The sequence below is a fragment of the Melanostigma gelatinosum genome (assembly GCF_949748355.1).
Source record: "Melanostigma gelatinosum genome assembly, chromosome: 13".
Taxonomy (NCBI): domain Eukaryota; kingdom Metazoa; phylum Chordata; class Actinopteri; order Perciformes; family Zoarcidae; genus Melanostigma; species Melanostigma gelatinosum.
The window spans coordinates 18,387,225-18,398,554 of NC_136646.1; the positions used below are offsets into that span (position 1 = coordinate 18,387,225).

Genomic DNA, 11,330 nt, shown 5'->3' on the forward strand with positions numbered 1-11,330 from the left:
GAATATGCATGAATGACTTCACTCGTCGTCTCCAAAAGGTGTTGCTCGTGACAGAGCCTCGTCTGTAAGTGATGGTGTACGTGTTTTGAAAGTCTCTGAGAGGGTTTTGTGACTGCAGCCCTGAGACCTGGAGATGTAAACAGCTTATAGCTGACTTTGCGGCATTCGACTCCAGCTGTCTGTGTTTTCGCGCTGCATCGCATGCTTTAACTTCCTCTGCTGGGAACTAACTTGAGTTTTTTTTTTTTAAATGTGTCCACAGCACGGAGCCTCGGAGATGGCAGGTATCGGCTGTTGCACCTGATGTCACGTCGCGTGTGTTGATACTCCCTTGACAACCGCGGATCGGACACCTATATCCAGGTGACGTTAGAGTGCGCGAGCGCGCGCGTGCGTGCGTGTATGTATGTATGCGTGCGTGTGTGTAAAGATACACTGCATAAGGTAGGTTGAGTTCATTACAGGAAATTGCAGTCTAATGAAACATAATACTGTGTAATGTGATAGGCTACGTTTACTCTTTTTGGTTCCGTCTTTTTTAATTAGAGAATAAAGTTCAAGCGGCTGGTTGAGATCACATGACCTAATATTACATTTCATGTAACTAAACCGCATAAAGGCCTGTTTGATTGTATAGTATAGTGGCAGTCGAGGCATCACAGTGACTGTCAATACTGTAGGATTAGTATCAATCGAGTGTCAAGTTAAATGGCTGGAATAAACGCCAAACTTCCGGTCAGCAATTTCAAGTTAAAAGCCCATTGCCACGCTTTTAGTGGTTACTAAAAAACAAATAATCTAAAATGAATCCCACAATTTTGAGAAAAAGTAAGAATTTAGAAAAAAATAGAAGATTGGGAATATTTTGTGATCAAAGTTAAAATGTTAGACTGAAGTCAGAATTCAAGACAGAAGTCCAAACTTTGAGAGTAAAGTTGGAATATAATAATAGACAATAACCACATAATTCTGATGATATGACACATCTCATTACATAAACATTAAGTTATGCACACTACTAGCCTGGGGAAATAACAGTCCTTATTCAAGGATACATGTAAATGTAGCCTTTACTCAAGGTTGTGTCTCTTCAGGATATCAATAACGCTCAAGTGCACAAGAGTCATACAATATATACCAGACAGCTTGGAAAGATGAGTGCTGTCTCCGTTCAGGGGCCACCATGCCCATCACGCTGCTGTGGGCCGTGGATGTGTACGGCAGGGTGTACAGCCTTTCCACAGCTGGCCAGCGCTGGGAGCGTGCAGATGACATGCTGCTGGAGCTGAAGCGTGTCACTGCGGGGAAGGGCCGCTGCTGGGGCATCGGCTGCGACCACCACGTTTACCTCAACATGATGCCCAGCGAGACCTCCATCCGCTACCGGGAGGAGACTTATGAAAACCAGGTACGTTGATGCGCTTACAAAGCAGACGCTGTAATGCGGTTAATGCTCAAGCGCTGTTGCTCCGTGCGTGTTTTTCAGAGGTGGAACCCGGTGGACAGCTTCACTGACACACTGCTGCCCACCGACCGCTGGCCGTGGAGCGACGTGACCGGGATGAATCCTCTACCGCTCCACAGCTTTGAGCTGCCCTCCCGCAGCTGGGAGTGGGAGGGAGACTGGTATGTGGATCAGAGTTGTGGAGAACCCAACCAGACTGGGGTAAGAAACAACACAGTGCCCTTTTTAATGTACGTCTGTGGCTCTTTCTTGCTTTCTGTCTTTCTAATTTTGATGCATGCGATATAAAGTGTGTCACCACACTTGACGTACACCTCGAGTGAGGCTCTGGTTGTGTGTCTCTCCAGGGCTGGGAGTATGCGGTCGACTTCCCCGCCAACTTCTCCCCGGACAAGAAGTGGAACTCTTGTGTCCGTCGCAGGCGGTGGATCCGCTACAGGAGATACACAGCACAAGGCACCTGGGCAAAGGTGTGGTGGACACTCTCTGGTTATTAGAAACATCAGTTTGGAAAAGTTGAGCACAGGTTTCCGACTGAAGACTCAAAACTAAGCCACTGTCTGTCTGCAGATCCCCCTGGACTATCCCAGGAAGCCGCTGCTGCCGCTCTGTGACATCAGCTGCGGTGGTTGGGAGATGAGTGACCAGTCTGGAAAGTATCCCAACCTCTGGGGCGTGTCCCAACAAGGAGAGGTCAGTCTACTGGACCGATGTGCATGTAGAGTACACCTAGCTAAAGGGAAGGACTACACGCTCCCCTCACGATGGTTTTGAGAATTTGCAACCCTGGGATTTATCAGCAAACACTAAACGTTCCTGAAAAGTTGATGCAGCACCGAAGATGCCCTGCTGTTCACAGTAGTGGGTATTCCCCCCCCCCCCCCCAGACAACCTCTACACTGCTGTTGAACGCTCCATTCATACAGGCTAACATGAGATACAATGCTTCAAATTTAGATGTCAGTCGGATGTTGTAGCAACAAGCTGCTTTTTAGTGTTGTTCACTTATCATTTCTGGCCACAAGAGGGCAGCATGACTTCATATTTACATAGGCAAACTTAAATGCGCTCCGGAGACATTTAAATCCTGTACATAGTATAAAAGTATGCATCAGATATGGTTTGATGCTCTATTATTGCTCAATACGGATACACCCTGGTGGACCATGCTATACCATGCACCATATCTTTACCCTGCAGGTGTGGTTCAGGGAGGGTATCCACCCTCGGGTCCCAGAGGGCTCCGGATGGGAGGAAGTAGAAGTGCCCAAGGAGGTGGCTCAGCTGTCGGCTGGCCCCGGGGACCTCCTGTGGGCATTACTGTGGGACGGGAACCTGCTGGTCCGTACTGGCCTCAGCCTGGACAGCCCGACTGGTTAGTATTCACTGTACTTCACATTTACATGTACCCACCAAAATTATTTTCCGCTATGTCTCATCTTTTTTTCTTTTCTTTAACAATCGTTCTGGTGCGATGAATTTGAGATTGTGTCGGGATATGCTCTTTGTTTCTCTTCATATAGATTACTCTTTGACATAAAAAAAATAGTTTGGAAAATGGACGCAAAACATTTAAGAAAAGGTAGAAATTGACTTTAATCTCTACGGTGCAAGTCTCACCGGACAGACCACCTGTTGTCATGTGGGAATGGCGACAGCTTGCCGTCATGCTGTGTCAGTAAACATGCGGCATTTCTTCTTCCATCAGGCACATCGTGGGTAGAGCTGGAATCACCAGGAAAGGAGATTGAAGCGCTTCATGTGGCCGTTGGAGTTAGTGTGGTCTGGGTGGTCACCAAAGACTACAAGGTGAATCTGTACTCCTCACACTCCGACTACACGGCTGCTGTTCATTGTGATGGCAACGTCTCTGTTTGCTTGTTGTACGTGTGGTTCCAGGTGTGGTTCAGGCGTGGCGTGAACTCCCACAACCCCTGTGGCTCCGGCTGGATCAGCATCGGAGGGGAGATGATGGTGGTGGATGTAGGACTCAACGAACAGGTGAGAAGATTTCCCGAGATCATTTCATCGTCACACCTTTTGGATTCGAGCCTAAAGCCTGATCACAATGCATTGAATTTCCTCTTTAAGGTATACTTTAAAAATACAGTTTATACAACAAATATGTAGCTTCAACAATGTAGGATGGTTTTTTTAAGAAGAAATCATTTTTGAAAACAACATTTAAATGTATTAGACACCAGAAACAACACTTTTTTTTGACCGTGACATTTTATTATCAATAATTAAATTGAACGTGATCGTTCCAGCCTTTTTGATTGCTGACAACCTGACTGTAGCCTGTTTCCTCTGCACTCGAGCTGCTTCCCCTCTGACCGATTCACTTCACCCTCGGCTTTTGGATCTGGTTTCAGGACGAGCCGGATCAGGGTTGGGGTCAGGGTCAGAGAGGCTTTCTCTCTGTATCGCACTGCTGAGGACTTTGCTAGCACTGCAAACCCCACACCTCACACCTCCTCCCCTTCTGTCTCTCACCCCTGTTCCTCCCTCCCTCCCCCCCTCCCCCCCCAGCACCTCTACCTCTGGCCGCGAGTCCTGCCCGGCGTTTGCCCTGTAACACGAGTCCAGCCAGCCGTCCCCAGCCAATGTCCCGGCAGTAGCACCTCAGGCCCAGCCTTATATATATCCCCAGAATATATTCCTACTGGCCTGACATATGGGAGACTCCCTAATTAGAAGCTGGACAAGCCGTCATCATCATATCCCATATTTCATATTTCAGGGTTGGATATGGATAATTATGGATATAGCTTGTGTGAGGTGGCAGGTGCCAGTGTTACAGTATACGGCCTTATAAAGTAACAGTTGCCTGTGACCGACTGGTGCCACTGATGCACCTTTGAAGAGTGAAGACAAGTGGTTTTCCATTTTATTTGACAGGATTCTGCCATATTTATTTTTATTCGTTTTTGTTGTTGTTACTGAATTTCCCTCTTATGAATTGAATTAACGGTTCAGTAAAAAACACGTCACACCAGGCGAGTGTGATTGTTGAGCTTCACCTTTGTTCTACATTGTTTTCTTCTCTTTTTTCTGTCAGGTGTGGGCGGTAGGTGAGGACCGAGGCCTGTATTTCAGAATGGGCGTGACGCTGTCTGAACCAAGCGGGAGCGGCTGGATTCCTGTTTCTGCCCAATGGGGGAACAGTAAAGAGGTTATCCCACCCAGGTCTGTATGAATACAGGATCACGTTTCATCTCCTTTAATCTTGTAATGAAACTGATCTGCTTATGTCTCTTATCGTCTCCTGCTCTGTCCATATGCGTTTGTTTAATAGGAAGGAGAGTGAGTTTGGTGACCAGCTGGCTGAGGCCTTAAAAAGCTCCCTCCTGAGCTGCACTGACTCCGACTCAGAGTTAGGTCCTCCTGATCCACCGAACGGCACGAAAGACTTCCCAGTCCTGGAGGCGGCAGCCCCCTCTTTTCTCCCTTTAGGGGGAGCGGACACACCGACACCTCCCCTGAAAACAGAGGACCCTCCCTCGGCCTTACAACAGGACGCCCCCAAACCATTTATCCCTGCAAGCGACAGCTTCATCAACAGCCTGGTGTCAGACCGGGACAAAACCTCCACTCCCCAACTCCCCATCACAGAGGTACGGCAGGAAGAAGTCCAGGAGCCGTCCCCAGCTCCGACACTCCCGACCCCGGAGACGGCGGGACACGACGTCCCCTGGATGAATGTGGATTTGGAGGGAGCCGAAGCGGCCCGATGTGCACAGGCCGCGGGGCCCTCGTCGGGCGCCCTGGGGACTCTGGAGACCTCTCATGGTGTTGGAGTAGAGGACGCACCGGTGTGGACCTGGGTCTCTGGTGGAGGCTGCGATGTGGACGCAGGTTCACAGATCAGCTGGCTTAGTCCCACAGGTACATGGAGGAGCCAGCATGCAGTGATTTTCAGGATTTATCCGTTTATCTGTGTCTGACTGTTGTACTCTGTGTTGTGCGTTTGGGCTTTTGCATGTGTAGAGATGTACTGTGTGTGTCATCTCTATGGTTGTCTGTCTGACTTGTCTGTCAGGTCCTCTCACCAGCTCCCTGTCTCTGACTCCAGTCCAGTCAGCAGCGTGGAGCGAACAGCAGCAGCAGCAGCAGCAGCAGCAGGAGAACAGAGAGGAGATCAGCAAGAAGCCGCTGGAGAGAAGCCACGTAAGACTTGCTTTGTGTTTGACACTTCTCTTAAACTCCTCCGGTCCGTCTTGGATTGATCACATCTCCTCTCCGTGTGGTCACATCCTCCCGTTTCCTTCGCCAGTCGGTGTGGGTGCGTAAAGGTGCGTTGCGCTGGTGGAGAGACTGGAAGCCTCAGCGCTGGGTGGATGCGAGCGTTGCTCTCGAGCAGTCCACCAAGTCTGACGGCGGGAAGGACAGCATTTTCTTTGTCTACTACACACAGTATGACGAGAAGAAGGTCGGTTGCGGTCAGTCAAATTCTCACCTGTCTACTCACAGTCGTTCGCTCTCTTCATCCTCACTTTCTTCTCTCTTTTTTCCCCCCACAGTACGTTCATGTGTTTGTACATGAAGTGACAGCGCTGGTTCCAGTGTTCATGGACTGCCACTATGCCTTTGCTGTGTACACCACCCAAAGGACCAAACAGAGGTGGCCCCTGGTTCTGGCAGCACAAACTGAAAAGGACATGAATGACTGGGTAACAGTTACACAGAACAAGACGTATTTTTAAGCACACAGAGTGAAAACGTAGCTTAGCGCGTTGCGTGTGCGGTAGAATGTTTCATCTCTTACTTTAGTGGTGTTTTTACGTTCTAGCTGAAGCCCATTGCTGATCACATGCCCTGTTCCTCTGTCCTATGGGTTTAGTTGTGCCTGTTGTCTGACTGTTGCTGTGAGTGTCGAGGGATCACAGGACCCCCGTCCAGACAGGCCCTGTGGTCCACGACCTCAAAGGGAGACATCATGGTCCACGAGCCGTCCTTCTCTCTGGAAGCTCCTGCACACGCACTGGCCTGTGACCTCATGTGAGACTGATACCAAATAGTTGACTTTTCCAGTAGATCTAGTTTCCCCATCAGCTTTTTTTTGTGCTTACGTTGTCTTAATTCTGCTACATGTCAGTTAACATACACCACTAACATGCTAACACACTGCTCTGCATGGTGAAATCTCTTCCATACTGTGTGTGGGCTAACTGTAATGTGGCTAATGCTGGGTGCTTCCGCTGTGTGGTGCTGCAGGTTCTGGCGGCAGGTCCCGGGTCACCTGCGCTGTGTAGAGTCTAACAGTCTGGGGCTGGTGTGGGGCGTCGGGTGGGACGGCACCGCCTGGGTCTACAGCGGGCGCAATGGGCAACAGCCCACCCCGGGTAACCTTACCCATATGTTTCCCACAAAAATAATTCAGGAATCATCTACAAAACTGTGGACTTGTTGATATTCATACACGGAGCAAAAATATAAAGACTTTAGTTTTTTCTCCCATTCGTCATGAGTTGAAATAAAAGATCTGAGACTTTTTATATGCAGACGAAAGGCTTATTTATCTCACATTGTGTGTACAAATGAGTTTGAATCCAGGTTAGTGAGCGTGATCCAGGTGTGGCACATTAAGATGCTGATTAAACAGCATCATTATCACACAGGTGTGCCTTGGGCTGGTCAGCTTCAAGGAAGAAACATTTTTCACAGCATTCATTTTGACGTTTCATAGCCGGGTAAAACAGGTGTAATTAATCAAATGAATGATGGTGCCAACACTGTGTGATTAGTGTGTCACAGCCATTCCGGTGAGCAGACATGCACATTACCAGGGAGCCGGCCCACGCGCCAATGAACGTTATTGATTACACCTGTGTTTACCCTGCAAACGATGTGTCGCGTTGGCTGCTGTGAGCCTGTTGTGTGCAGATCCTTGCAACGCGGGGCCGTGCACTATCACGCTGCAGCATGAGGCGATGGCGGCAGATGAGCAGCAGCTCTGCTGGCGTTTGCTGCAGTCAGCATGCGAATGGCACGCTCCCTCAAAACTGTTGCATTTGTGGCATCGTGTTGTGTGATAAAAGAGTGGCACACCTGTGTAATAGTGATGCTGTTTAATCGGCGGCTTAATGTCCCACACCTGTCAGGTGGATGCATTACTGTGGCAAAGCAGAAGTCTTCACGAACACCAATTCAAGCACATTTGTTGACAAAAAAAGGATTTTGTGTGCTGAGAAAAATAATTTTATTTCAACTCTTGAAAAATGGGAGAAAAAAGAAAAAGTGTTCAGTTTGTAGAAACCATTTATGGGTCCTAAGGGGCCCATTCAAATTGATCTGTGACGATTTCAATTAAATTTTTAAACTGTAAATATGTATCAAGTAAACATGGAAAATATTTGCTGGTAAAACTTCTCAAGTTTAGATTCACTTGAAATACAAGCCATGTTTATATGTATATGCTAAATGCTTGTTCCATAATCTATAATTGGTACAAACATCTCTAATGAAGATCAGCTGCAGACATCAAATTGATGTCACTTACACAATTCATTATTCACTTGCTAACACACAAGAAATAATCAATCTTCTTGCTTACAGCTTGTAGTTTTGTGTGCAATTGCTGAAGCGTCTGTTGCAGCTGTAGAGACATGTTTGCACTCACATCTGTAACTAATTCATTGCTGACATTACATTTTGTGTGCATGCTTGTGTTTACGGCAGGAGATGGAGTTCAGATGCACCAGCAGACTGATGTGAGGAGTGTCCATGTGTATGAGAACCAAAGGTGGAACCCTATGACGGGATATACAGACAAGTAGGAACATTTCATCTGTTTCAAATGTCTTCATCTCAACCTTTGTAGCTGTTGACAGGACTGTCTTTGACTACTCTGAAAACATAAACTTTTTGGCGTTTTTTTTTTGGGCTCCAGAGGACTTCCTACTGACCGGCCGATGTGGAGCAATGAGAGCGGACTGAAGGAGTGCACCAAAGGAAACACACACCCGCCCTCCCCTCAGTGGTCCTGGGTAGGTGCGATCGAAAAAAAGTCCTGCAGCAAACGCATTTCATTTCTTGTTTCATCGCCGGCTAATTCTCCCCCACCCACCCACCCACCCTGTGTTTCAGGTGTCAGAGTGGGCTGTGGGCTACAGCGTCCCTGGAGGGACAGACAAAGAAGGCTGGCAGTACGCTGCAGACTTCCCCACGTACGTTATTATTATTCCTCCGGATGTGAACGAAAGATCAGCGTTGTAATAAGAAAGAGAGGTGTTCCGTTTGTCTGACTGATCTCCCTCCTACAGGACGTTTCATGGCCACAAAACCATGAAAGACTTTGTCAGGCGCAGAAGGTGGACCAGGTAATCAAACACGCACTCGCTGACATTTCTGTGGTTTGTAACTCACAGTTCCTTTGGCATTAAAATAATCCGATATTCTGCGTACAGGAAGTGTAAGATCGCATTGAGAGGTCCGTGGCAGCAGGTCCCACCCATCCGTCTGACGGACATCTGTCTGATGCCGTGCCTGGCCCAGAGCAGGATGGAGCAGGTCCCCGTCTGGGCCCTCAGCGACAAGGGAGACGTCCTGTGTCGTCTGGGTGTCAGCCCCCAAAATCCTGCAGTGAGATTTGCTGAAAAACTAATTCTGACTCGAGACATTTATTCATTTGTAGATCTTAAGAGAGATTTACAGTGAGTGCAGCAGGAAATATTTCTAGATTGACTGATTTATATTCCTAGATCTTAGATTCTTATATCCTGATAACAATAACGTTGTAATTCCTTCAAAGTGTTTGCATTCATCTGTTCCCTGCAAAAAAAACGTCTTCTCTCTAACTCCAGTCCGTCTGATCCCACAGGGCAGCTCCTGGCTGCACGTGGGCACAGACCAGCCCTTCAAGTCCATCTCTATCGGAGGAGCAAACCAGGTGTGGGCCATCGCAAAGGACGGAGCGGTGTTCTACAGAGGGTCCGTCTCCCCGCAAAACCCCGCAGGTCTGGTTGCAGATGTGAAACTGTTATAACGCATTACACATTGCGTTACAACATATCATTTCCATCCTGTTTGCAGCATTATTGTTATTGTTTAAGTACAAGGCAGCAAACGTTGCAGCGCTCTGGTCCCCCTACAGGAGAATGCTGGTACCACATCCCGTCTCCCCCCAGGCAGACTCTCAGACAGCTGTCTGTTGGGAGGACCTCTGTCTTTGCTGTGGATGAAAACAGTGAGTAGCAGTAAACCTTCATATTTATTACTTCATTCGAAAATCCAGTTAACCCTCTTTCTTATCGTCATACAGGTAACTTGTGGATCAGACAGGGCCTCACCCCCAGCTACCCTCAGGGCTCAGCCTGGGAGCTCATCTCCAACAACGTCACCAAGGTTTCTGTGGGACCGCTAGACCAGGTCCGGCACTGGTTTAGTTTTATCAGTAGTTGGCAGGATATATATATATAGTGGGGTCAGAGTGTGAACACTATATGTTGATAAACTAGTGTTTGGCTCAGTGCTGTTTGTTCTCTGCAGGTGTGGATCATAGCAGAGGGAGTTCCATGCTTCCCGGCTGAGACTCCTGGAGCTGTCTGCCACAGGCTGGGGGTGGGACCCATGCAGCCCAAGGGCCAGTCCTGGGACTATGGTATAGGGGTGAGTATGGATCATGAAGTATACCCACTCTAATTCATATATAAATAATAAGAAAGAAAAGCTTTTGACCTTAATATTACATTTATTGTCAGCACTCCAGGGTATTGAAAAAAGCTATTTACTTTTAAAGAAAGATATATTTGTTATTCTCAACAAATCCAATGCAATGCAATGCTATTCTATTTTTTTGAACATGATTTGAAACATGTTTCCAGTGTGTTATGGCCTCGTTAGTGCACAAGTTAAGTGACGTGCAAGTAAGTCTTTTATTTCTATTGTGTGTTTTGACTCCCAGGGAGGATGGGAGCACATCAGTGTGAGGGGGAACTCAGCAGAGGCTCCTCGCGCCCCCCATCCTCCTCCTCCTGTCGGAGCCCCACGCAGCCCGCTGCCCCCCACACAGGTGAACGGGACCGCTGTGGGCGTGTAGAGCCATCCCTCCTCCTCCGCCCTGTTTGTGCCTGGATTCACATTTGTCTCCTCAGACCATTCCCACGGGCTCTTATTATCCCTTCATGTAAAGGGTATGCACAATCACACTCCTGATCGATGGGTGAATGTTACTTCCTGGCTTGTTCCCCCAGGCAGACGTCCTGTCAGTGTACAGTGGTGACCAAACGAGAGAAAGGGAGCACAAAGAGCATTTAATGGATCTTGATGTGTTGTGGGATAAAAATGTAAAAGTGAGTGCATGTGTTTGATCTAACTAGGCTTTGGCTGTTGGGTGTTTTTGGGATCTAGCAATAGCTTTTATTAGTCTATATACGGTATCCTGTGAAATCCTCAGAGGGTGGGACTCTGATGAAGGGTTACGACACTAACTCGTCTTCAAACACAATCCCGCAGTAGCCGAAATTGTCTCTGTTACTCCAATCTTGTTTTGTTTTTGCCTGTTATGCTTTTGCATGTGCTTTCAATTATTTATTTATTTATTTATTTATTTATTATGCATTTATATATTATGTTTGCAATGGAGTGTTTTTCGCCCATATTGCTACGACAAACCTTCCAAATATTGAAGGCTTTTTAAAACAAAATCTTCATACAATGCGTTCTTAACTCTCAGAGTAACCTGGGAAATTCCGTCTACATTGAAAGATGTCACCGCTCTCTATCCTCCTGCAATAAAGCTCTTCCTGTTAGTATCATTTCCATCTACATAACTGCGACTGTTGTAATTTCACGGCAGCTCTGAACGTCACCTTCCAAGGGCATTGAAATGTGAAATAAAAGTCTAAAAATATTGATTCGTGTT

At 47.4% G+C, this 11,330-nt stretch overlaps 1 protein-coding gene across 3 annotated transcripts; it reads left to right on the forward strand.

The window, feature by feature from the left end:
* The first annotated feature begins 15 nt into the window (after positions 1-15).
* Positions 16-11,284, forward strand: tecpr1b (tectonin beta-propeller repeat containing 1b). Of its 3 annotated transcripts, XM_079282591.1 has the most exons (26): positions 16-64; positions 263-363; positions 1,176-1,408; positions 1,487-1,666; positions 1,813-1,935; positions 2,036-2,158; positions 2,666-2,840; positions 3,174-3,274; positions 3,365-3,466; positions 4,527-4,654; positions 4,764-5,353; positions 5,508-5,635; positions 5,742-5,897; positions 5,989-6,138; positions 6,309-6,466; positions 6,683-6,810; positions 8,147-8,240; positions 8,358-8,454; positions 8,555-8,634; positions 8,731-8,787; positions 8,875-9,049; positions 9,288-9,423; positions 9,561-9,653; positions 9,729-9,835; positions 9,956-10,075; positions 10,371-11,284. In XM_079282591.1, exons 3-26 carry the CDS (start codon positions 1,184-1,186, stop codon positions 10,503-10,505), a joined length of 3,561 nt encoding a protein of 1,186 aa, XP_079138717.1. In that variant the 5' UTR covers positions 16-64; positions 263-363; positions 1,176-1,183; the 3' UTR covers positions 10,506-11,284. The 3 variants fall into 3 exon arrangements, 2 of the variants coding, with proteins under 2 accessions (XP_079138717.1, XP_079138716.1); XM_079282590.1 differs by having other exon boundaries at positions 3,174-3,466; XR_013772540.1 differs by lacking the exon at positions 10,371-11,284 and having other exon boundaries at positions 3,174-3,466; positions 9,500-9,653; positions 9,956-9,977.
* Positions 11,285-11,330: the final 46 nt, after the last annotated feature.